The sequence below is a fragment of the Odontesthes bonariensis genome, chromosome 18, assembly GCF_027942865.1.
Source record: "Odontesthes bonariensis isolate fOdoBon6 chromosome 18, fOdoBon6.hap1, whole genome shotgun sequence".
In the NCBI taxonomy this organism is placed as follows: Eukaryota; Metazoa; Chordata; class Actinopteri; order Atheriniformes; family Atherinopsidae; genus Odontesthes; species Odontesthes bonariensis.
In genome coordinates, this window is record NC_134523.1 from 10832817 (window position 1) to 10860805 (window position 27989).

At 39.7% G+C, this 27989-nt stretch overlaps 1 protein-coding gene across 1 annotated transcript; it reads right to left on the reverse strand.

Annotated features, from left to right (window-relative positions):
* Positions 1-495: 495 nt before the first annotated feature.
* cpne4b (copine IVb) lies at positions 496-27930 on the reverse strand. The gene is made up of 16 exons (XM_075449048.1): positions 27641-27930; positions 23070-23260; positions 18761-18940; positions 16709-16780; positions 16396-16470; positions 15775-15858; positions 15588-15677; positions 11940-12041; positions 11701-11787; positions 9759-9818; positions 9523-9656; positions 9273-9327; positions 9027-9078; positions 8319-8452; positions 7720-7956; positions 496-1455 (listed from the first exon to the last, which is right to left on the reverse strand). Exons 2-16 carry the CDS (start codon positions 23238-23240, stop codon positions 1324-1326), a joined length of 1665 nt encoding a protein of 554 aa, XP_075305163.1. The 5' UTR covers positions 23241-23260; positions 27641-27930; the 3' UTR covers positions 496-1323.
* Between the last annotated feature and the right edge of the window lie 59 nt (positions 27931-27989).

Consider the following 27989-nt stretch of genomic DNA (forward strand, 5'->3'; position numbering starts at 1 on the left):
ATCTCACTGTATGTCTGCATGTTCAAATTAAATGTACGAATGGCAGCTAAAAATATCAACCAGCGAAGAATCAACCTGCAAGAGGCTACGCTCTCTTTTACTCAAGCCTGAAAACATAGCCTAAATATGTTGAAGTTCAATCTTAACAGAATAGTTTACCCACTGTAATAAATCATTATTCACAGCTGCTTCAGTAAAGTCTGGTATCATTTTCACTATGTGAGTGTTGATGCACTCTGTGGATTTCAATATTACAGGTTGTTAAACCATGAAAGATACGTTAATTAAACTTTGCATCTTTTGTATAATATATCTTATTTTTCAATCTTCCAATCTTGTGCCTTGTGAATATTAAACTTGACATTGTCAACTTTAGCTGTCTGTTCCCAGAAGGAAGACAAAACCCCATAACATAACTTTGTGACCCGATTTATGTTCCCACAACATGATTAAAGTCTTTCTCACACAAGCACAGAAAGAACAATCACACTAAAATGAGAAAACCAAAGTGTCTTTATTGTTATCAACATGCAGAATACAGAAAAAAGAAGCTATTTTCGACTCACAGATGAGTGCCTACCACACACAGTTGTCTACCCTCCCAAAACTCTTTACAATGTAAGAAGGTTATTAAGAAATTATTTCAATTATTCAGTTATTTGTTTCCACTTAGCAAAATCACAAACAATTCTGTAAAAAAGGACCCCAGACTTCCTAGATGACCCCCAGTTTCACTCAAATGACAGTGATACTTTATTTTGTAACCAGCAAGCGACTACTCAGGAGTGGATATTAGTGGGAGCTGAATTATGCATGCATTTATGCAGTACACTAACTGGAATGCCATCACTCCCATGAATAACATTTGCAATGCTAATTCTAAACATTTTAGGATATGCAGGCTCATATTTAGGCTTTTACCCACATAGATCTTTTGCTCTACGTACTTGCTAGTTATCTAAATAAGGTAGGAATGTCATTTCCTTCAGTGGCCTATAGTCAGAGTCAGCATGCTGGTTCAGAAGACTATTATTATTTCTAGAAATACCTTTTCAATATACAGTAGATAGTAATAATATCTCAGGTGATGCCATTGTGGCCAAACATGCAAATAGTCATCAATGTAGTAGTTCAAATTTTTTCACCATGACGAGCTAATTCTCTGAGCTAGACTACTAATGTAGTATTGTTGTGTGTGTCTCATTGTGCTTTAGGACATGTATATGTATTATACAGTACTTGAATGTATTTATATATGATTTATAGATGTATATGGGAGAGTGTGTGTTTAGAATCGTGTATACGTGTGCACAGAGTCCATTGTCAGGGGCTGAAGGCTCTTGTGGACTCGTAGTCAGACATACACTTCGGCTTAATTCCTTTCGCATTGTAGTAATCCACCACCTGGTTAGGGACCTCTGCCAGAACACTCTTAGCCAAGGCAGCTGGGGAGGCCTGGAAATATAGACAGAGAAATCGGAATTAGGAGGAAATGAGTCAAATTTACTGTTGAGCTCTATGCTGCCAAAGGTGCAGACCTCTGAGATTGATGTGACTCATCTGACGTTCTCAGAAACATTCCCGTTTTCACCTTTCTGTTCTCTGGTGACCAAAAAAAAAAAAATTTTTTCTATACAGTATGCGTGCAACTAAATGGCACAGCAGGACAATACATCATATCCTGACAGCTCCTGTCAGATTCGGCATTGAACCACCATTGCTGCACGACACAAAAGTAAAGGATCACACACCAGGCAGAAGTTTCTGTTGCTCTGTCTGAGTTAATGATGGACAGGAGTGTAATTATGCTAGTTCTTGTTTGCTTTGTGGGTGCTGCTATTTGAAAAACTATTTCTCCAGTTTGAGTCGATGAAAAAGCTCTGTGGCATCTGAAGGCTCAAAAATGTGTTATAATGGACACCTGCACTGTGAAAAACATATACCACTTTACTTGTCCTTATTAATCTTATCAAACCTATTGCCAGGATGCATTTGAAAGCAGTCGTCATCATTTCAGCTGAAAATCTTTATCATCTTTTTCAAGCTAGAGAGCTGGTACAGAGGTGCAGTTATGGAGACAAGACAGCTGCTGGTAGGAGGAAGGTTTTTTTGTGTCTCTGTCACTGCATGGCTTTCATGTGAGCGCTTCCTCCCAGAGTCTAAAGATATACATGTTAAGTAAGAGAAAGCGGGCGTGACCCCGGCAAGCAATACACTGGTGAACAAATACTACCTCTCACCCAATGGCACCTGGTACAGGCATCAGCCCCCTGGGATCTTCTACAAGGCAGAGTGGGTTTAGGGAGATGATGAGTGATCAACAGTATCATGTCCTCCAAATGTAAGAGAAGATTAAGTTCTAGGTTGTGGGTAAAATTGGGTGGCAACCCCGAATACCCAAAAAGGTGTAAAATGTGAATAAAAACAGAATGCAGTGATTTGCAAATCTCATATACCAATCTTTCAATATCTCAAGAGAAACAAAGAAATCATGTCAGTAGGTGAAAATTGAGACGGTTGACTATTTCATAGAAATACTCGCTCATCTTGAATTCGATGGCAGGAACATGTCTCCAAAAGGTTTAGGACAGGGGCAACAACAGGCTGGACAAGTAAGTGGGACTAAAAAATAAATGGCTGGACAACACGATGCAGCTAATTAGGTCAATTGACAACAGGTGAGTAACATGATTCGGGATAAGAAAAGAAAAGCATTTTAGTGAAGCAGAGTCTCTTGCAAATAAAGATTGACAGAGGTTTATTAATCTCTTACAACCTGCATATACAAATTGTGGAACAATATCAAAACAATGTCCCTCAAAATCATACAATTGTGAAAACTTTGAATATTCTATCATCTAAAGTACAAAAGATCATCAAAAAAGATTTAGAAAATCTGGAGACATCTGTGTGCAAAGAATATGGCTGAAAATGAGTGTTGGATGCCACTGATCTTTGAGCCTGCGGGTAGCTCTAGGTTAAAAACAGACACGGTTCTGTCTTGAAAATCATTGCATGGGATCAGGCACACTTTCACAAATCATTGTCTGTGAACACAGTTCACTGTGCCTTCCACAAATACAGGTTAAAGCTCTATCATGCAAATAAAAAGCCATGTGTCTACATGAGCCAGAAATGGTGTGGTACTCTTTGGGCTGAGGCTAATTAAAAATCAACTCAACCAAGGTTGAAAACCATCCTGCAGTCGGATGAATCAAAATTTGAAATTCTTTTTTTTGGAAAATCACTGACAACGCATCCTCAAGTAAAAAGATGTGAAGGGAGCACCCGACTTCTTATCACTAGTTGCTTCAAAAGCCTGCATCTCTGAAGGTATGGGGTTGCATTAGTGCCTATGGAACTGGAAACTTGCACATAAGGAAAGCCGCCATCTGGGCTGAAAGACACATAGCCTATAGGTTTTAAAGCAACACATGCTCCAATCAAGACAATGTATTTTCCAGGAAAGATCTTGCATATGAAGACACATCAAGACACTGCTTAATCGCAGCTTAGCTGCAGCTATTACAATTGCATGGCTTAAGACTAGAAGACACTGGGTGCTGGACTGGCCTGCCTGCAGTCCAATCTTTTGACGAACTGAAAACATTTGTCACTTGTCCTCAAAGTAAGTTTCATACACAAAAGACACCAAAGAAGACCCAGGATAATTGAGCAGCAATAATCCTATATCGGAAAAAAACTGGACGAAGGGGATTCAACACAGTTGGTATTGTGGCCCTGCGAGATATTGCTGCTACCTGATTTCAAATTAGCTTGTATTTGTCATGAAATAGTAAGATGTCTCATTTTTAATATTTACATCTGCTGTGAAAAAAAATATTTCTTTGTGAGATTTACAAATCTTTCCATTTTATTGAAATTTCACACAATGCCCCATATTTTTGGAACTGGCCATGAATTTCAGGCCCTATCCCATTGTAATATTTTAATTCTGATCTGGTCTTATGAACTAACTTGTGTAAATCATTATTATCATTACGATGTATTTTTGTTTGTTTTTTTGCGTGCAAAATATGTACAAGCAGCGTGCTATTTGTAGTCGTTACTATGATAACAAGATATGACTTGTGTCATCTTTAGTCAGTCATATTTAGACTGCACACGACATGTAATCACAACTTATAGCCAATGCAGATGCCTTTTCACAATGATGATGCATGATGGAAGAAAATTAGATATTGAGGATATCTAATTGCTGCTTTGTCCGCTGATATACAATAATAACACTGTATATACAATAAATGAATACAGCTAGAGTGCTTACACTTTGGACTTAAACAGAAAAAATGATTAACAGAATAGAACGCATATAAAGTCTAAAGCAGTAAAAAACAAAATGCCCAAAACAATAGTTGCATTTAGTATTGAAGAAGGAAAATCCTCACTCACACATAAACTCACACAAATAAGCCAGCCACTTGTCTGCATGCTACCACACACACCACACACACACATACTTCAGAATCCTCAAAGTCAGAGAGTCTGTTGTACTCCGTCTCACATAATTCTCTGAGACAATGCATCATCAAAGTGCTTCCACCCCAACCTCTTCACTCGTCTTCCTCTCATTTCCACCCTCCCTCCTCCTGTCTCCCTTCTGCTTCTATCTACCTGTTATCCTCCTCTGCCTGTCACCCAGCAGCTCGGTCCTGCTAATCCCTTCAGAAAAGAAACGACGGAGCAGAAAATCACCTCACCACCTCTGTCACACACTCCCTCGTTCCCTTTTGTCTTTAGCTCTGGTCTTTCATTGACCCCCCCTCACCCCGTCCAATGCTATTACCGCAGGGAGCTGTCTCTCTCCCTCATCCCTCCACATTATTCATATCAGTTCTCCTCTCTGTCCAATTTTATTCTTCAAATATTCAATACATGTTCCTACTCCTTAACTTGCTGATTCAATGGGATATAATTGCCTAATTTCCCAACCTGTCACAGACCAAACTCACCATAACGGACCCAGCCAAACACATCTGGTCAGAGCCAGGCAAAATTAATGCCACCAGAGAGGCAGTTATACAAACTTACTCTCACACACACACACACACGCACTCACACACACACAAACAATCAAGATAGCAGAGAACTGATGTGTTTCGACGAGCACGGCAAGCATATTACGCCCACACACACACACACACACACACACACACACACACACACACACACACACACACACAAAAGAAATCTCATCATTCGTAAGTTAATATGTCCTCACTCCAAAAATAACAGTACACAAAAACTAAATATTATTGAAATATAACCTTTTAAAGTTTAAGACAAAACAAATAAAGCAATTGTTTTATGACTACTTTGGCATTGATTTCCTTTTTCAATCAAATAGATAAATCTAGTAGCTGTTCAAACGGAATGGAGGACAAGAAAGCACTGTCCCTGTGGTCTCTGTGCTAAACAGGACATGCTAGACCCGGCACTGATCTGAAAAGATGTTGAAAGTAATTTGGCGCTTAAAAAAAAATCTTTAAGATTTTAATAAATATTCATCAGTATGTGCAGAATTTAACTTTTTTGGAGGGGACAACTGATTTTTTTACCCATGTGCAAAAACTCACCACTGCTTTGACTCATTTCCGGTTCAGACTAAGGCAGGGATCAAAAAAAGAGTTAACAAAATGTAAAGTCAGTGTGGTATGAAAACTCGGTCACACTTATGTGAGTTTTGCACTTTGTGCAATCAGGATTACATGTGAGTCCATTATGGTCCGCATGACACAGATGCCTTCATCTGAGGGTGCAAATGAGGCTCGTTTATTTGTTTGTCTCTCTGTACACGTTCATCTACTGCACATGTATGAAACATGTCCTCCGAGGGGCTAATACAACAATGACTATTCATCCGTGGTGCCGGCAGTTGCGCACGTTGTCATCTGCAAATGAGTTTACACATTCCAAATGTGGTCCTTTTCTTTTCTTTTTAACTTTGTGGCCCTGCTATAAAAGTCTTAAGATGTTGAGATATCTTAAAAAAATGTATTGTCTACCCTCCATGTCATGTCAACCAAACACTCAACAAAATTTTAGAAAAAACTAGAACATTTCCCATATGACAATGAAACAAAAAGCACATCATTTCAGAAAACACAATAACAAAACAGAAGAAATGTTGCTTAATTGTTTGTCTTGTGTCATGTGAAAGTGTTGATGCCAAATAAGACTTCAAAATAAAAACATACTTATTCGTCATGTGTAAATTTTGGTTGGTGTAATGAAGAAATTGGTGTTAAGTCAGAGTGAATAACAAAGGCAGGAATAAAGGTGCATCAAAAGAATGCAGTCAAAGCCACCTGAGAGTTGAAAATAAACAGTAAGAATATGGGAAACATGCACCGTATGCATTACATCTCTCACCTCACGTCTCTAAATCAAACAAACAATTGAAGTATTACATCTACTGCCAAAGGAACAGTGGCTATTATATGAGAAAACAGAGGACGGTGAAAGGGTAACAATGTTAGCTAAGCTTAACTTAACAAACAAACCTTTACATGTGCAATTATTAAGCTGACTGTATTGTTTCTATGCACATTTTTCAACTTCAAACCATATAAACTTAGATGCAAATCCTTATAAGAAACTCCTCTCTCAAACATGAGATATACAGTGAGGGAAGACAATCCACCTCTTCAAACAGCATTTGCAAGGCTGCGTTTGCTTTGTCAGTGAAAGCTGATCACGACCAGATCAGTTAACTGCAGACTCTGCTGATAGAGGGCTCACTGCAGTTATTGAAAAGAGATGGGGAAATATAGTTTACCGGAGCTTTTGAAAGGCAATTGGAAATTGAAAGGAAATGTAATTGAGTTGTCATTTGGTGGTATTTTTTATTACTTTTATTTCAAAACTCATGAAATAAACACGAGTTGGAATGGATAAAAGGTTGAAGAAAAACACTTTTGGCAATGTAGGTGTCTATAGAGATGCTACATAACATCTTCCTCTGAAAAAGACTAAAGTCACTTTTTCTTACTGAAAGATTTTGATGTGACATTCAAAAGCTCCTGGTCTGACTTGAGAATATTTCATTTGCTCAATTAAAACATTAATCCAGAGGATATTTTGCAGAATAATTGTATGCATATGTTACACAGATTCTATGTAAATCTCCAGTGAAATTGCCCCGTTGTTTCAAAGTTTCATTCTGTCTTTTTGTTAGAGAACACAGTTCATGTTAAACCAATTATCACTCATGCTAACTTTTTTTGAGGACAAGAGATGTGAAACAAATTTATATTGCACTGTTTCCTTGTGCTTCTATACTGTCAGTAAAGCTTTTGAAAAGTGACTGGGAAAAAAAATCCACCATCTTAAAAATTGGTGGGGAACTCAGCGTCCCAAGCATTAAAGGCATCTATGTATTCAAGATGAGCCGATACCTTATCATATTCACCAGCACCTCCGACCTCCTTATGCAGACTCATCTTCCTTTCGAACAGCAAACTCTCAAGTGTGTCAGCACAGCATTTACCCTTTCTGTCTACTATGATGTCAGGCAACCAGAGGACCAAAAGACAGCTAATGTGTCAGAAAAACCAGCAGCTTTGAAACAAATTGCAATATTTGACACCCTGGGAATGAACACAGGTTGGATCTACAATGGTTGTGGAGAAGTAGGAACAGATAATGTACAAATTAGCTGAAAAACAGTATCTGGTGCAAACCCCCACCACCACCTACGTGTTTGAAGTCCTTGAAAGGGACAAACTGGACGATGTCACGGAGGACAGGCTCGCCCTTGGGTGAACGCAGGATCCCATCATCTCCATCAAGAATCTGCATGTCTGTGAAGTCTGCGTTGCCCACACCAACGATGATGACAGACATGGGCAGGTGAGAGGCATGCACAATGGCCTCCCGTGTGTCCGCCATGTCAGTGATGACTCCATCCGTCAGGATCAGCAAGATGAAATATTCCTGAGTTAAGGAAGGAGAAATAGATGTTTAATGGATTTAATCATCAAAAAGTGTCTTTTTGTCGGAGCTAATAAAACTCATTCCTATCTACTAGAGAGTCAGAGAGAAGCGGCTGTAGAGCAGAGAGGGGTTCATATTAAAAAATGTATGTCTGGAATTGAAACAATATCAATTATTCCCCCACTCCTTCACAGTTCATCTCATTTCTCTCATCTTTTCACTCCTTTGATGTCTTACATTTTGCCCTTTTCCGGATTTTTTTTCCTTCTCTACCTATCTGCCATTGCAAACAACAGTCACAACAAAAGGAACAAAAATGTTCCAGTCTTTTAGTCTCCTGTCATTTTCATTTTCTTGCTCACCATGGCCTCTTTGGTGTGCATCTCCTCTGAGGCAGAGGAGGCTACTTTCTGGATGATTGGTGCAATATTGGTGGGTCCGTACAGCTGGATCTTAGGGAGGCAGTTCTGGTAGGCTTCCACCACGCCTTGAATCCCTGCAACACAAGTACGTACAGGTACTTTTGCTGTTTGTTGATGTACCTTCCTCCATAGTATGTGTCTGTGTGCAATTTTGCACCACGCTGACCTTGCAAAATCAAAGTTCATGTACTTGCAAAAGCATCTGCTACAATAAATCAGACTCTCCACATGTGATTGTACTCCAAGGTTGCTGAGCCTTTTTTTAAAAAGCATTCCATTACAGTGCACAAAAATGCATGGTGACATGCACACACCTTCGCCAGGGACTACAGCTATGTTGGGAGAAGAGCACAGAAGCCCATTTAACACATAGAGATTAGTGTTGTTTTTCTCTGTATCGTAGAGGCTGAAATACATCCTGCAGCATCGTGACAAATCTCCCAACTGCATTTGTGTGTGTGTGTGTGTTTGTGTGTGTGAAGGAGGAAACAAAGGGAAAAGAAAGAAACGGGGAGAAATATGGGGCTAACAGTGAGATAGAGATGAGAGGCATGCAGCGGCTATACTGCAGGCCTGTTTTTTTGGTTCTTTGATGTGTGAATGTGCATGTCAAGTGTGTTTGTGTGAGTTTGAGGTGGGGTAGCTCACCAGCACATTCAGGATTGTCCTCATCAAAGTTCACGGCAAAATCATGCGAAACCTTCGGGCAGGGCAGAGAACAGACAGGCCTTTAACGGTTTCGACAACAACGTGTCAAGTCTGATTAACAGGTTGACAGATGTTTTCTGTCTTTCATGTTGATCAAAAGCAAGCTGTGCCTCCAAAATAGGGTTAAAATCTTAATCTGAACCAGCCGGAAATCCCCCTTCTTCAACAAATGCACACATGTCCTACCTTGAAGTCAGGTGGTATCAGAGCTCCAAAACCAAATGCGGGGAACATTTTATCACTGGAGAAATGGAGGAAAACATGGTGAAGGCAAATAATGGACAAAAGCATGAGATATGTTTTAATCTCTTTGCATAATTAGTGCATAATGAATCACTTTTTGGTCCTCAAGGGGAGAAAATTTTGTATGTGTGGGAGAGAAATTATATATGTGTGTCAGGGTGAGGTGAATGATGATTAATTGAGTGGACTCTACCTGTCATAGTCTTGGCAGATCTCCCCTACAGCCACCAGCGCTTTGAGGTACTCATTGGGCTGGTAAGGATGTATGTAGTGGAGGGAGCAGCTGTTTCTCGGGTCCCCATTGGACGCTGTGAAGTCAATTGCCACCTGGGACAGCAACACACGCAGACACACTCAAACAGCAAGTGGCCACAAACGGGTACTGATGCAAATATTGAGAAATTTCAAATGTTATGTGAGAGAACTTACCGTGAACTGAATCTGGCAGCCTCCCATGATGTAATCCAGGAAGGAGTACATTTTAATAATCTGTTAGGAGAGAACATTTTCGTTAATTTTAGTTAACTTTGAGTCATGGGCTATGAAAAGACAGATAGACTGTGTTTTATTGTCTCAGATGGGGCTGTTCTGCCACAAGCTGTGCATCAAACTTGCAAAGATAAAATACATGCAATGAACACATGGTCACGGAATGTAGAAGAATGCATTCATGCCCTCGAAAACATTCAGGGTTTGCTGGTCCTTAGAGTCAGAGAAGGTTGTTCTTCCTTTGAATCTGACACGCATGAGAGAGAGTATAAAATAGATCAAGTGTATTTTGTTTACATAAAGCCAACTGATTAGCCTGGCTGACGCGTCCACATCTCGATGAGATGGTGGTCTGGGAACTAGGTGTGCATTTTCTGCATCGAACGGTAACGTTGTGTCCGCTGCCATGTTGGATTAACACTCTACAAGCTTCGGTGTTGCGCATAGACGTCGTCATCGTCTTGCTGCCCCCCCCCCCCCCCCCCCCCCCGTTCTGTGATTGGTTCCCTAACTCAGGCAAAAATAAGGGCGGTGGTTTCCAGGCTGCCTTTGCAGTGTGAAAGAAATAGCATGCAAAGCAGCATGGGAATTCCCAGGCTACCAACTGATAATAAAATCTCAGGATCATGTATGATTTATTTTCAGCCTTCTTCTTTTCTTTTTTAAAAAAAAAACAAAACAATCCACTCTTGTTTCTGAGGAAAATAATGGTTGAGTCTCTCAAAAATGGAGGCAGGTTGCAGAGGGGAGCTCCCCACTTGGGTATTACTCTTTTCAACTCTGCATGTAGATAAGAATCTTTTGGGGCCTGTGGGACGTAAATGTCATCTTCAGAGGGTGTTTTTGAGGCTTGTTGAGGACATTCATGACCGCACAGACTTTGGTGGACTAGTCGGATAAATAAAATCCAGCTGCACCTTTGCAATCTACAACTGAACATATATCCCTACGGGTTAGATCTTGTGTAGCAATTACGGTTGCTTTTTTTCATGCTGTTACTGATCAAAATACACTAACTAATCAAGAACCACAATATTATAATCAAAGGGTATACCACCGAGAATAATTTCTGCTAGTTCTAATTACTGTAATGTTCAAGTATTTAAAGATTTGGGAATCACTTTAAAAGGAATGAATACTGCCTCAAAATCTAATGTATGCTTTTTGGAATGGTGCATGAATATGGTGTGTGTTTGTTTGCTTGTTTTTTGCATGTTCTTTTGCGCAATAGAACCAATTCTTCTGGCATGACAGCCTACCCTGCAATTTCATCTTAACACTTACCTCTTGGCATGTCCTTTTAAGGTGTAAAATGACATGTATTGTAGGGCATTAATCTTTTCACTACTTCAGAAAACCGCTAAGGTGTCACACCAGAGCAGTAAAATCTCATTCAAAACAAACTTAGCCAAAACCAGTAGTGAAACCTAACTAGGAGCCCTTTGAGCAACATTACCTGAAGGAAACCAGAGCATTGTTGACGCTTCCCTCTCTTCAACTGAAGAATGTAGTGTGATGTGCAAGAAAATCTGGAAGTTTGTCTGACTGCATGGCAGGGATTCAAATGCTGTAACAAGCCTTTGGGTATTCTACTAAGTGCAAGTAGAGGAAACAACATAGATACTTCCAGATAAGCAAAGCCTAAGAAGTTAAATGTAACTGTGCTGAGAATGCGATGATTCTTGAAGTTAATCTTGAAACAATCAAACAAGTAATTGACTGATGGAAAAGTTCCCTGGTTCCAGGTTCTCCATATAAATTTAGTTTGGATAAAAATAGCAATATTAGGGTCCAATCCTTCAACTCTAGGAAATGTGTGTTTTGAAGGGCAAGTATACATAAAGACTGCAGACACTACAAGGATGATACTGTTTGACATTACCTTGCATTGATTGAGGATGACAGTCCCAGAGTTTCTGTAATTTTTCTTCTTCACCTGATATTTAGGGTTGATACATTCCCATTGGATCTGGGTAAATACACACAAACAAAAAAATGTGTAACAGTGGCATGGAAGAATTATAGAGAAAGGCATACACATGAAATATTTGTGCGTGCTGCACATAAAGATATAAAGTTATAAAGATGCAGTGCTTTGAGTTTGAGTGGATATTTTCTTACCTGCTTGCCCTCCTGCTCTGCCCTCATCATCTCCTTATATGTGGTCTGAAACTCCCCAATGAAGTCATGTTTTCCATTGGAGTCCCAGTCCCAAACTGTGCACTGCCACAGAAAAAGACACATGCACACATCCACTCAGTTAATGCACGGCGGCAACACAGCCACCTAAACGCACACACATGCACTCGCAGGCACGCAGAGAAATGCCATGCTGAATGATTGATAGGGTGGTGTTGGTGGGGGGGCGCTGGAGCGGTGAAATATTAATCTTAGGATGCTGAGAGCGACGCGGCTTAAGAGACAGGTTTATGTGTGTGTTAGTATTTAGATGTAATAGTTTGTTTCTCTCAAAGGAGCTGCTTGTCGTGATGAATGACTACAATCAAGTGAGGGTCAGCACAAAAAAAGCTTAATGCCTCGTAAAAAAGCAGTCTGATCATTTCAAAAGATGACAAAAGGTACCAGTTTATGTGCTCTCCCACATAGTTTCTGCCGTTCAGAACATTCTAGGAAGCAAACCAGAGAGTTAAATCTGGACAACAGACTGGACTGGAGACACAACAGTGTAGCCATCTACAAGAAAGGACAGAGCAGACTGTACTTCTTGAGGAAGCTAAGGTCCTTCAAGGTTTGCAACAAGATGTTGCAGATATTCTACAAGTCTGTTGTTGAGAGCGTCATTTCCTCTTGCGTCATCTGTTGGGGCAGCAGCATCAGAACCAGGGACCTAAAAAGACTCAACAACCTGATAAAGAAGGCTGGTTCTGTTCTGGGGACGACTGTGGAACCTCTGGAGACAATAATGCAAAGAAGGATTTTGCATAAAATCAAGAGAATTATGGACAACCCTGAACATCCTCTCCATGAGACTGTTATCGGAAAACAGAGTCTCTTCAGTCAAAGGCTTCTTCAGTTTGGATGCAAAACGGACCGCTACAGGAAATCTTTCCTGCCCACAGCCATCAGCATCTATAATAACTCCTTGATTTAATTGAGTTACATCAACATTTAATTTCCCTCTGGGATAAATAAAGTATTTTTGAATTTGAATTGAATTTGAATTAACACAGACACCCAGTAAACTCTTATATTATGGTCTAATGGATGAGCATGAGTCAATTCGCTGTAAAGCTTTGTGACCCTCTTGCCCACGGTCAAACCAGCAAATAGCTATCAGAACTTATCCCACAGAGTCTGATTAAAAACAAAGACCTGGAGTAAATCCCCTTATTTCCTTTCTGCCACTTAAGCTGCTGAGAGCCTAAACCTGAGGTGTGCGAGCCCTTTTTTGTCTGTGTGTGTCCAATCATTTGTGTTTTTGACAGTAATTTCTGTGTACGAGGCAGCGAGTGCTTGATTTTGCAGCCTCGCTTCCACTTCAAGTTGCTGAGAGGTGTGCTAGAGACTAATGAAAAAATCAAGAAGCTCTGTTCCATTCACTGAATACTAACTGACGGAGAAAGCAGGAGGCGAATGGGGAGAGAAAGATAGAAGAAAAGTAGGGATGTGGAGAGATGGGTAAGGAGAAGTACAAAGAGGGAGGCAGCCAAACACTGCAGAAGAGGGTTATGCATTTATGCATTGGTCAGTTAAAACTCCGGTGGAAAAAAAAAAGCACTGGTCTGAATAGAAATCTCTGCTGTGCCATTTCTCACTATAGCCATGATACTTCAAACAGGTAACCCCAGAAACCATAGCCGATGGCGTGCATGTGCGTTTGTGTGAGCCCTTTCTCCTGCTGTCAGGAGCCGTGCAGAGTTAAGAAGCCTCTGAATATTTAATGAACGGCCTCATGTTTATTCATGATAAGAATAACTGTTCACAGCTGATATGCAGCCACCACTTGCGCACGCACACACAAACGCGCACGCACTTTTATGTACTTTGGCAAAAGAAGGTGAGAGCTTAAGATGACCACACAGGTCTTTAAATATTCCGACGACATCGGGAAAAACAACGTGACCTGAGCTCAACTCATGGCTCTGAAAAAAAAATAGAAAGAGCTGACTGAGACCTTTTTTGTGACGAGCTCACATCATTTTATTCACGCTATACTTCAAAGTTACAAAGGTTTCGGCATCCATGTTCAAACAGTTTTTTACAGTGTTTATGTTTATGCATTTGGCAAACGCTTTTATCCAAAGCGACTTAGAAATGAGGATATAACATTACAGCCAACATCAAAGCTAACAATAAGCTACGTAGAAGGAAACCACAGTGAATACCAAACCTAGTTAGAATGAATTTTCTATTTTCATTTCTTTACGATTTCTGCATAAAAAATAGTGAAGGGCTTAGTAGGTGCTATACAGGACCCTCCCTGGCCAGTGTGACATCAAGTAAACACTTTTTAAAGTGAGCAAAGCATCTTTCTGTCCTCGTTGGGGGGGGGATTTCCTTCCTACAAAAGGTTTCCAGTTCTGAGAGATTCCTGGGTCATCTTGATTGCAGTGCTCTTTTAAGATCTGTGGCCAGATTTTCAATCGGTATATCAGAGTGAGAATTCTCTGTAAAGTCAAGAGGGTATTTGCTTTGTTCTTTTCTTTTGGCCCAGATCCAATTAACTTTAAGAGACAAATAACAAGACGAGCACACAAAACAAATTAGCATGTTCATAAGAGATGAAAAAAATTTAATGCAATTTGATGGTGCAGATATGGCCAGGGTGTGGTAATAGTAATGTATAATGTGCAAATAGTTTGATTATTTCATGGCCCTCACAGTCCCCTGACCCTAATGTTCAGTTGGGGGAGCTGCGAGGGCCATGAAAAAACAATGACTATACATCTCATAAAGTTGTCCGTTGTGAGTTTTGAAGTGTGTTGAGGATCTTTATCCTATTTCAGAGGCTATCCTCTTTTTCTGCTCAGTTTCTTTGTTGTCATATAGTGAATCCAGTCTTCCCTCTGACACTGCCACTGGCTGAAACACAAGCCCAAAGTATGCTCAACCCACCATCATGCAGCCTTTTTCTGTGACCCTTTGCCTCTAAACATCTCAGCTAATTGCAGCCAAAACGTTGCTTTTTAATCTTATCTGTGCACAGGACTTGTTTCAAAGAAGATGTTCATTGGGAAACTTCTGACTCAGAATTTTGTGGTCAGGATGATAAGTTTGACATTTTTCTTCGGAATTGCATTTCCTAATTACATGATAGACTCAGGAATCTACTGCTTAGTTCTTGCTGTCAACTAACAGCCGTTTACCATATTTATGAGAATTGATTATTTCAATTCAAAGAGTGCTACAGAGCTGCTTAGAGGAGCCCACAGCTGCTGATTGTTGGGAAATGTTTAAGAAAAAGCTTAAAAAGCTTTAAGATTTGCATCAGTTGAATGAGCGATAAAGATCTAATTAAAAACTTTAGCAAACTTTTGCAAGCCACTCTAAATGGTGCTTTTCTTAAGCTTGTCACATGTTTTCTATGAAGCATGAAAAATGAAACACTTTGTCAAAAAAACTTCTGCAGACATTCAGGTGCTGTTTTGAGTGAGCTATATGTGTCTCACTGGGAAAAACTTTCACAATGAAGAGAGTTGTGACAAAGGTTTTTCCACACTGACCGTGCCAAACATCGTGTTTAAGATTGAACACAATGTTGCTACCGTTATTGTTCATCAGTTTAAACAGCTGTAGGAGCAAACTCACCTTTAGCTCCCTGTCGTGGTCTCCACTGCAGAGTGTGTTCAAGGAAACTTTGAAGGATTTCCAAATTGGGCTCAGGTTGTTCATGACCGTCTGTGAACATTCAGCACACACAAGAGTAACAGTTCTTGTTCATCACAGGCCTGAAACATCTGACTTCATATGTACTGTGTGAATGCACTGTGATTACCTCAGTTCGGTGCACGAGCGACTCACTTCCATCATCATTTAATCTGAAAATCTCTAGGAAAGGGTCCGATTTACTGAAGAAATCCTTCAAAGAGAAAACAAGAATGTAAAACATTCACTCAGAAGTGTTTTTGATTGCAATAAATCTAAAGCCATTAAACTAACAGTACCATTATTTCACCTCTCGATTCTCTTTTGTTTCTTCCACCCATCCCTCTCATGTCGTCTCAAATTCATCCAACCCTCCCTGCTGTCTCCTATCAGTCCCCTTGGGTGCAACTTGTTTGGATTAGTCATCCGTGGACATGCACGTGGGTGTGTGTGCGTGGAACCTATGAATTAATATTGTTATCTGTGTGCGCTGGGTTGTCGAGATAAAATGGGGTTATAGTTAAGGACGGGTGCCAACATGTCTTGGCTGGGCTCTAATGCCATATTTTACTCCTTTGGATTGTGAGAGTTCCTTCATCACTGAATCCCACATCTGTACTTCTCCACCAACACGCACCTGTCTGACAACATGTTCACATGAACTCACCACTTTACTAGTAATTCCTCTCATATCGTACAGAATCCATTTGGAAATTCTAAAAGATATTCTTGGAAGCAAAATCGGACAAACCTTGTCGTCCAGCTTTCGAGCGCTGAACGACAGTTCAACGTAATCGTCATTCCCAGACAACTCCTCTGCTGTCACCTATACAGGAGGGGGAGGGGGGTGATAAGAGGGATATTGGGAAGCAGTGGGGAAGAGGCAGAGGAAGGAGGTGAGAGAAAATGAGATGGAAATGAGGTACAGAACAGACTGAAAAGGCAACATCATCAAATTAATTATCTTCAGAATGTCTGGGTGCATGAGGAGGTGTGTGTGCATGTGATTTGTGCATGCGTATGTGTGCAACTAAGATGTGCTGCCTTTGGAAGCAGTATTATACCATTATAGAAGACTTTCCAGCAGTGTTTCCCTGTTTGAGGAGAGCTTTGGTCAGTTTCCTCTGTGAGACAATCTGAAACAAGTAGAAGTACAGACTCTTTAAGGGGTAAGCCTTAAAGTCAACATGGCGTTACTTGGCTTTTCAACTTTATGTTAACATCATATACATGCACATCTATCAGAAACAAAGGAGCTTTATCATAACCTGTCAAATGACACTTTCCCTTTGCTTGGAATATATGCTTTGAACAATCTTCATCACTTCACCGTGAGCTGAATAGCAAGATTGCCCATCAGGAAATGTATGTTTCGATTGAATTCAAAACTAAACAGAAAAAAAAATAGAGCTTGATAAACAGTTTAAGCAAGTTTTGCAAAAAGTAATTATTAATGGTGTCATAACTGATGTAATTTAAGAGGTTAAGTTTATTCAAAACAACTCATTTAAAAGCATGAAAATTATTAAGAAAACAAGCTATTTCTGACATTAAAACTAGACTATTAGGAAGCTAAACTATTGTTGGTTAGGCTAACTTAGCTGTGGAGCTAAGATTAACGTTAGCTTTTGATGCTAAAATTGGTAAATCAGTAGTAACAGATATCCTGGGTGATTGGGTGTTATCTACGTGGTGTTAGAAGTTGTTCCAAATAGAGGAATTCTGTTCCTATAGCTGACATTCCCTGTGCATAAAGCAGGGAATACTGTTTAAGTACACTGTGAAATGAATACACTTTAAGTCTTAGCTCGAAACACTCTCTTTATATAGATCAGTTACTACCACTTACTAAAATCCTAATATACACATTTGGTGTTTTCATGTTAAAGTGAAACAATGCTATTATTTTCTTAACAAAACCCTGGATTAACAGCAGGATATTGCTGTTCACATGAAGAGTTAATATTGGCATCCTGCTACCCCATTTCACTGCACCTCTTTGGCCCTCAAAATCCTCCTCCCTGATAGCTGTTATCTCGCTTCTTCCAACTATTGGAAATCCACCAGCTTTAAGCTGCTGATAGGATCTCTGGCTATGAGAAGTAAAAGTAAATACATTCCACTCTCCTGCACAGCAGACTGGATCAAAATGCCGCAGGACCCTGGTCTTGCTTTAAAGACTCAGTATGACATTAGATTATCATTCCCTGAAATCAACCAACTCAACGTCTTAATGAGCTTTAAAGCAATAACAATTTTCTTTTTAAAAGCTCCTGGATATTGAGTAATAGCAGGAAATAAAGAAAATCTTTAAATATTGATTTAAGCTATCACAAGCGTCAGCAGCCCGTTCAGTGAGCAAAGGTCTACAGATTAGAGTATGCACATAAAAATACATTGAAAACAATTTAAATCAGCCTCAGTCGGGGCTTTATGTAAACACATACTCAAGGACACTGAAAGTGCAAAGGCGGCCAGTGTAAGTCACTGACCTCAAGTGTAAAAGATCCGTAGTTAAAACTGACTTCTTGCAGACACATAAGTCTAACATACAGCGGCCTTATTAGAGGATTATTTACTCCAGGGGTGATTCTTGCTTCAAAAGCACATTCCATTCAAGATGCCCTGAAGCAGTCTTGCAGTCATGCTCTACACTAGCAAACAAAACAACAAGTGATTCTAAATTTTTCGGATTACAAATCTACCGACTGATGCACCTAAATGCACTCCTTTCACGCATTAATTAGTGAAAGTATGCTTACATCTTATGTACTTTTGGTTTTTATGCTCAAATCATTCAGACATGCATTCAGGTGACCCACGTTAACATCTATCATACACACCACTTGTCACATGGAGTTATCAATCTCAGATGCTCTTCCATATTTAGTCTGTTTTATTCATTATAGCAGTACACAAGTGGGGGCAGACAGTAATCAGCATGACCATATGTATGAATTATGTATAAAACAGGATGACATCCTGCCTTCTACTAAAGATTCTGGAAATGATGTTCTTTGTACCTTTGTTTGTACCCATTACACCGATCTCCTTAATTAAAGTTCTTGCTTTATACATGACTCCAAGTTACTAACCAATCAGAGGGGCACACTGACCTGTCCTAAGGTACACTCCATGGCTCCGAGGAAGTCAGCATCACGGAGGCCATTGTTACCAGAGCTGATGTCGTGCAGCTCAAATCGGAGCCTCTGGACTTCCTCAAAGTAGTAATCCACCAGGAAGATCTTGGAGAAGACGGGACTGCTGCTGCTGCGGATAACCTCTGTACGGTCCACCTGCAAACACACATGTGAATGCGTAAAAAACTCCTGGCTTTCTTTAGTATTCAAACAAAAAATGAGGAACTGGCTGAAGTAGTGTAAACAAAGCTGAGCTCTATTTCTAGTGGATTATTTTAGAAGTAAAGTGTAATTGTATTTTTCATCTGTGCAAAAAATAAATAAATCAAAAAAGTTTCACAATTAACACAATCGAGAGAGAGTGTTTGTGGTTTACATCCCCAAATTTGGCCTCATCAAGTCGACCGAGGGTTACACAAATGATGATTAAGGTTTGTAACAGGATTTCAGGTCCAATTAAAAATTAAGCAAATGTCTGTTCAACTATTTGTTGTTCTAGATTAAAGATAAATCTAGTAAATCTAGATTATCATTTTTCATATACATTATATATGTAAGACGTGGGATCATTAAATTAAATATCAGTAAATGAGATCTTTTTCATTTTGATCAACACGTGTAAAAACGACCACCATAACCTTGCGTTATTCTTGAGTTATATAAACTTTAGGCATAAAAGTCTTACTTTAATTTTGTCAGAGTTCTGTGAGAAAACACGAAAAGTTCTTCTCGTCATTTGTGCACTATTCATTACTGGCAGTCTCACTTTAAATTGAGTTCTTTATGTTCGTTCCAAAATGCACTGAAGTATGAAAATCTCATTCAACATCCAACTCACTGCGACTGTGCATTGATTGTGAATCTCAAAAGACTTCTCAGCTCAGCAGCAATTACCACCAATAGCCATTACCACATTGTGCGCACTTATCAACTTGAAAACTGGGATCATTGATTTTTCTTGATGCCTTAAAGTCACACGAGGTGTTTGACTACATAGAAATCCAACTGTAGTTGTTACATTGATCTCACATTCTCTGCTCCCCGGCTATCCGCTACAGAAAGGATCAGAATGCCGAATAAAAGCCTGTGACGGCGTCGACAACAAAACCCGTCAAACACTGGCAGCGACAACTGGGTTCTTTTCATTGCTGATAACCCTTTGGCTCACACACACACACACACACGTAGACAAGGGACACAAAACAGAGTGGTACACACGCTGGTCTTTTTGCTGATACTTAGCTCAAGAGGCTGTTGACTCAATAAAGCAAAAAAAAAATAAGTCGAGAACACACAAACACACACTCACCCAGCTGCTTCAACGCTCTCTCGCAACAATTATCCAATTAAGAGGCTGAATCTGATGGGCAGCGATAGCATTTGTACATTTTCACATTCCCTCAAAGAGGCTTATCGCAATGCAGGCACATATATTTTTTTCCTTTTTCATGAATGAACAGAAACACACTCCAGTACTCTGCATGATGTTTTTCTATAGTCAAAGACGATCTATGCCTAATGCTGCACTACTTTCTGAGCATGTGATCTTGAGCCTCTACTGAAAAAGAGGATGCGTGTATTTGTGTGTGTGCATGTGTGCGTGTGTGTGGCAGTCTAGCATTTGAGTAACTGGCAGTTTGTGTACTTGAGTGACATGTGTGAATCCACATATGTTTGCACATCTGTTGAATGGGTCATTGCAGCACACTGAATGTGTGACCATGCATGCTGGATGTATGAAAGTGAGTATGTCAACTATATATCTGAATTGAAGACAGGTCACTAGGCACATGTCTTTTCTTGCCACAAAAGAAAAATGTTATCTTTTCCCTTGTTCTGTGCTTTTATACAGCTCAAATAGCAATCTCTAGATTCCATTAGGAAGCCCTGAAAGAGCATCTGTGGCTTAGAGGAAACTGAAGTAGATGTGGAACACTTAAAAGCAACAATAGGTGACAATTTCAATGTGAAAGACAGTCTACCTGAAGTAGATGTTGTCTCTATCTATTTGAGGCTTGTTCAGTTCACAATGAATCCAATAAAACTGCCAACGTTTTGAGGAAAACATAGAACTGTGTCACTTATTATTTTCATTTAGAATATAATAATATACTCTTATTATGACAAAGGGCTTTGGATAGATAAATGCAATCTTAACAAAAGTCTACAAAAGTTTTCATTTCAGTTGACCTGCATGGCATCCATAATTCATAAGCGCCAAACATAACACAGCACAATCACTGCTCTGCATGATCGCGAGTGCAATCATTTAGTCAAACATGAATTCAGCAGCGTGCTTGACTAATTTCAGGCATTCCCAGCTAAGATATTTGTATAAAACTGTTCGCAACTGATCTGCAAAAGAAGATGAAGACATTTATGTGTTTTCTTAGTCTGAATAAATGCTAATGGATCATTCCGTGTCTGCTCACCGATTGATTTCTTGAGAAAAATAACTGTGTAAAACCTTCTGTATTAAGATCATCGGGACCCTATAAGATCCTAAAGCTCTACTTTACAGTATATCACGAATATTCCAAAAAAAAGCACAAAATCTCAGAATTTGTCATTTTTTGAGTCTCACCAACCACTTATTTTTCACTGAATTGTTATGATAGTTTTAGTAAACCAGCAAAAAGCCTAATTCACAACTATTTTAGGTGTTTTACTGTAAAACTAATTCATGGCATTAAAGGTTTTTTGTATTTTTTTTCAACTGTGAATAACTAATATCGTGACTTTTTTCACTTTCTGGTAGCCATGATGCAGTAATAGGTTGACTCTCTCTTAATAAAGCCCCTGGCTAAGATGGTCTCATAGGAGACTTTTACATGCACTTCTCAAGGTTGTCCCATTTCACCATATTTATTCATAGTAGTTACTGAAATGTTAGCCATTTAACCAAAAAATGATGGTGGTCTGAAAGTTATAGACTTCGATTGCCTGAATGGAATAATTTATTTAACAAAACTGGTGGCTTAAAGTTTCAGATTTTTACTGATTTCGATGTTAATCGGCTTCCCATACCATCATCGGAGATCCATAAACAAATGTATATATTGGAAAATGATAGATGTACATAATTTCTCACCCCTACTCTACCGTAATCTGGAACTATAGATCTGTACTGCACCGTAAAGACAAAAACACTAGTTTGAGATACATGGTTGATAACTAGTTTATGTGAATGGAAATTTGTTGGGATGTGAACGATTTTGCACAAAACACAGTTTCAATCCTCCCATTTCAGAATTCATGAAATCACGCAATCATGCACTTCCCAGAGAAATTGTGTTTCTAACCACAAACATAATGATGCACCAAATTATACAACTGCAATTTCCCCCACTATAAATTCAAGGAATTCTATTTCTAGACAAGAAATGCAGTAGCTATTTTATCAGAAAATGTTTTACAGAAACATAATGATACATTCAATAAATTTGATAAAAATACAGTCGCTTGTATTTACTATGTATATTAAATACGTTTTAAAATCGAAGATAACAATTGTTCATTTTATGAAAACAAAACTGAAACTACAGACCATATATCTTTCTAATGTGACCTTCTGACTGGTCCACAAATGGTTGAAAGATAAATTCCCATCATTTCTGGCTTCTCTCTCATATGAGAGTGCTGTTTGTTACTGTTGTTTCTGGACATGCATATTTGTACAACAAAGAGAAAAAAACTTTCTAAAAGTTCATTCGCTTTCTCTAATCAGATATGTAGAAGTTATTTTGTCCTGCAATAAAACAAGATTAACTGGCACAGATTCTGCTAAATATAGCTTCAGAGCTGAAAACCTACTTTTTGTATCTTCCCAAGAGGGATTATTTTAAATTCCATGAAACTTTTTTTTTTTTTTTTACAGAAGAGCTTTGATATTAATTTCATGTATATGAAAATGAATTTGTCATCTGATAATTAGTTAAAAATGGATTATTTACAAAAATAATAATTTGGCATGGGATGACCTATATATGTATGAAATGTTCAAATGGCACCTCAGTGCATAGCAGACCGCTATACTCATTTGTTCGCACATAAGAGAGCATCTTCAAACACACTCACACACACTTCAGCTAGTATTCAGTACGTCTCATAATGGGGGAATAAGTGTGAAGAGAAAGGACACTTCAGCATAATAAACTCTTGATTAGCAAGTCTGACCGACCATTATGCCTTGATTTTCTCATTATGAAATAGTCTTTCTTAACTGGAGAAACAACTAGAAGCGGCCTCTCCCCTCACGCCTCATCGCCTCTCCTGATTACTGTACCTCAAACCACTGCCCGTGTGACTGCATCTTCAGTACCACGCACGGGTCAGGTTTGGAGAGAGCGTCGCGGTCCGAGATCCCCCGGCAGGCCACTCTCAGCTCCACTTTGGCCAGGCATGGAGAGCTGATGAAGCCCAGCGTGGCCTCCGCAGACTCATAGATGTTACTCATGCTGAACTCACAGTCACTCACTGAAGAAAAAAGAGATGGAAAATAGGGCTCATTTGTACAAGATACTAGATAGATAGATAGATAGATAGATAGATAGATAGATAGATAGATAGATAGATAGATAGATAGATAGATAGATAGATAGATAGATAGATAGATAGATAGATAGATATGCAATGCACTGCAGTTTGAACTGTTGTTTGTATTGTAAGGAGCAGATGCAGATGGCCTGACTAAGCAGACAGCACTCAAAGTGTCAGGACAAGGTCAGAACTGTGAAGCTACTGAATTTCAGACACGATGACCAAATACACACAAATGCACATGTAACGCACAGTGTTCATACGATTGCGCTTACATCCACACATTTGAGTGCATGTGTGTGTGCATATTCATGGGAGGATGCACAAGCAAACACACATCTGCACACCCGCACACATGCATGAAGTGAGCTTTCCTGAGTCTCCAGGACATATTGCTGGGTTTCCAGTGTGTAAGTGCAGTGTTCACAGTCCATGAAAAGAATATTCTCGAGTATCTAAATCCTCAACAGCAGACCTTTATGGCATCATGACGTGGAGGTAATAAATAATTAATCATATTTTACAGTGAGAAAACCACACTTCATTATGATGAAGCCTGTCAACTGCTGTATATTTATACAATTAAAATTCCATTATGTTCTAACACGACTAAAGACAAGTGCAGTTCCCCAAAGTCATAAACAATGTAACATTAATATTGATCAAGGAAATGTGTTGGTAAAGCATCTGGCAATTGGAACATGTTTATCTTTTTTAATTTAATAAGCTAGTTGGGATAACGTTCACGTCCAACAACCAACTACACAGGTGTTTTGAGTTAATCTGCTTAAAAATAACCGTTTTCAGGATCGTGTTGGTGTGCGCAGCGTCACTTTCACGCTCTTCTTTGCTCCCCTGTTTGTTTGCCGCACCTGTTTGAGTGTCTATAAAATCATATTGATTCCATTTCCAGCATATCCTCAACCATCTACAACCTGAAAAGAAAGTGTTCAGGGCCTTTAAAGGATTATTTCGATATGTTTGGAAGTAATTGCTCTCTAGTGTATTGCACCTGCTTTGAACGTTAGCAGCCCTCTTGATAGCCTGCTCTCATGGTTAAGCGTGAAAAAATTATTTAATTCATGCAGGTGGACACAAATTAAACTTTATATTTGGTGACAACCAGCACCCAAAAGTGAGAGGTTTTATTGTGAAGCACCAGGCTTGAGTCTGTTGCAGATGGAGCAAACATGGTGCCATGTATAAGATAGATGAAAGAGATTTGTTGGAGAATCTATCTCAAGCCATGATGTTTTTCTAATTACACTTTTTAGACCTAAACTCAACTAAACAGCAAGTTGAAATGAAATTATGCATAAAATAACACTGGGTTAGACATTTTCACAATGAAAATAACTTGTGATAAAAGGAATATTTCTCCCACCTGCAACAAACTTCTCCTCGATTTTATAGAGATTATACCACAGGGAATTACTCCTGTAGCTCTCAACAAGGTTCATTTAGGTCAATGTCAAGCATAATTAAGAGAATGAGAACAACTGATGAGAGCAAATTAACGAGCTGAAAACCATCAAATTAGCCGTCAAAAGTTAGCTAGGAAAATCAAAACCAAACTCACGTCTTGTCCATCATAAGCGTGAAGCTACAGGCTGGAGCTGCTACACTAAACTAAACTAAACTAAAAAGAAAGACTGGAATTAGATGGGAGCAACCTGACAAGCTTTGTCTAACAGAAGCACAATTAGCCAACCAGCAACTCTCAAGCTCACAAATCAACAATTCATGTCAAATATATGAAAGCCTCACATAAATTATGGGTGTAAAAAATGAAAAGGTGTTAATTAGTGGGCTGTAGAGGTGTTGATAGGCCCCTTTTTCAGCATTTAAACAGAGCTGTCTCCAGGCAAACTGTCGACACACCGCGGGTTCCTCTTTGAAGAAAATATACAAAGTTGGCATCGATATGCTGGGCAGGGAAAATAAAAGTAACTCCCAAAATGTGTTCCTTTGAAATAGAATAACAGAATTAATGAGCAATCACAGCTACTAAAAAAGTTACAGTAGCCCAAAGCTGAAACAAAGGTTAAACCAAGTGTAAGATTATAGGTACTGCAATGGAAACACATCCATGATAATCCTGAAAGGTATGGCTGCCATTCCACAGCCTCTATAGTATAAAGAGTTAAACCCTTGGGTGGCCTCAGGTCCCGTTAGCCCTAACTGAGCTATAACCTCAGGTTTGATGTTCTAGATGGTACCAACTGAATATTAATGCAGAGGTCTAGTAGTATCATCCTTAGGGAGTGAAGCTCTTGGAATTGGGTCTGACTCTGACCTGAATGTCTCTTTCTCTCCCCCCCTCCCCTCCGTCTTCCATAATTCATGTTCTAAGTGTGTGTGAATGAATATTTTTAGTAAAGCATGGTAAACGGGCTGCATACAGATGTACAGATGTTGACTAAGGCACATGGCAGCTGTGTGACATACACCAGACCTGTGTGGGAGTGGCGCAAAGTTGGATGTCCAAATGCGCCCCTGGTAGTACATTTAATTCTGCATGTGTGTGTGTGTGTGTGTGTGTGTGTGTGTGTGTCTGTGGGGAGCAGCAGATGCCCGTCTGTTCCGGCTGAAAGCAGATGACACCGATAGGGAAGGGAGATGTGGAAGATTTCTGCAACCAGAGATATTGTGTGCTGAATCCCCCTTTGTATTTCAGCAAAGCATCAGCGCTCACATGTGTTACACACTGCCGGAGGTGACAATTAATTTTCGCATCACACTTCTTCACAGGATCTTGCACTAGCGTCAGTGGTTTTGCAAAAACTGACAGCTGGTTAATTTCTATATTTATATGGAGAAATACTAATCTGTGGCGGTGTTTAGGTACAAAACGCAACACTGTCGGACAACAACAAGACCAAAAACAACAACACCTCAGAGCACCACAACATTTCAAAGAACGCCACGGCAGGACACACAACATTTCAGGATCAACAAAGAGCACAGAGAAAGACATGCAAACACAGGAAACACACAGGAAACGCCACAAGATTTCAACAATGAACCAGAAGAACCTAAACATAAGAAGAAAAGAATTCAGAAACAAATCTGTTTTACTGTTGTGTTTTCTGAAATGTTGTCAGATTTTGTCGTTTAGACAAAAAAATAAATCAAAGTTATTCATTCAGTTTGTTTGGTTGTTAATCTGTTCATCTATTTGTCGATTCTTGCGTGTGCATTAACGCACAAATCGAGGTTTGGTTTTAGAAAAATAAACTGAGCATTCATTTTTCCTTGTATTTCTTCAATCGAGGCCACAATTGAATAGAAAAGTGCAAATATTACAAATAGAGGCCAAGCTTTTTACCTGTAATTCGCAGATAAAAGCCAGTGGCTGGTTGCCCGGATCATCACAGCACAGCTCTTCAATCTCAGGCTGTTTTCCTCACACTGTGACAATCACTACAGTGCAGCTCGATTGGCTTGACCCTTGACTTTGTGCGTGTACTTGTGTAAGAGTGTGACCATTCACCATATGTGCAACAGTGACTGTGACCGATTTGGCATCACAGATTCCGGCATGGCAGGTCCATGACAACAATCGTTAATTGCTTTGTCACATATTGATTATCAGAAAGAGAGAATAAGACTCATATGCACTTCGTCCAAAAGAAGCATGCAGCTTTTTTTTTTTTTTGCAAGTACATTTAGAATATCAACTGTTAAAGAGTGGACAAAGGAGGAATTCAGAGGAAAATCCTAAGTGAACCGGTTCTGTGAACTTTCAGTTTTATAAGAGTTGGCATAGAGGGATGGCCGAGGAGAGTTAAGAGAGATGGAGGGGGAATTGAATCACAGAAAGAACTGAGAGGCAGTTAAGTGAGCAAGAGTGAAACAGAGCTGACAAGAGAAAAGAAAAAGAGATGGAGAATAAGGTGGATCTTCCCCGCTGATGTGGCTTATCTGGTCAGATAAAGCAAAAGCTGTCTGAGAAGCCCTAATTGTGTTTTCCAGTCATTTCAGACGGAATATTAGAAAAGCTTGTGGATTGATTTGAATTGATATTTGGTTCATTTTTGTTGACCAGTAATGAAATAGGTAGTTTTCTGGTTTGTTTCAATCTTCACAAAAAAATAAAAAATAAAAAATCATCCATCAACAAAGTCACACAAGCTGCCAAACAGTGATTAGGGACCCTCTCTCCATCTCTCCCTGTCGGGATTTATGTTTGAATCGTAAGCTATCTGCATCACTTGCAGGACAAAATAGAAAATTTGTCCACACCAAAATAACAGACTACTACCTCTCATGCACCATCCAGGCTGCTCCGACCTCATGCAGAGGAACAAAACTCACCTCAACGTCCTAGAGAAAAGATCCGAGCGGAGCCGAAGAACTTCACCGCCGTTCACTTGACAATCACGGATACCTCAGCGCCTCCGGACCCATCTCACTCTTGGTGTCTATATGGTCCCCCTCAACCCCCCCGCCTACACTGCAGAGATCGACCGCTTCGAGCGCTGACAGTGGATCAGAGCTGAGGGACGGTGAGGATGCGCTCCGCACGCCTGGGTTTACTCTGGGCGAAAGGTGGGGAGGAGGAGAACGGTGCGCCACTTAACAGGAGTTTGTAATCCGCTCACTCCATCGGGGGCCGCAGAAAGCGCACCGTACCCAGGGACCAGCGACCTGGGATCGCGGTGTA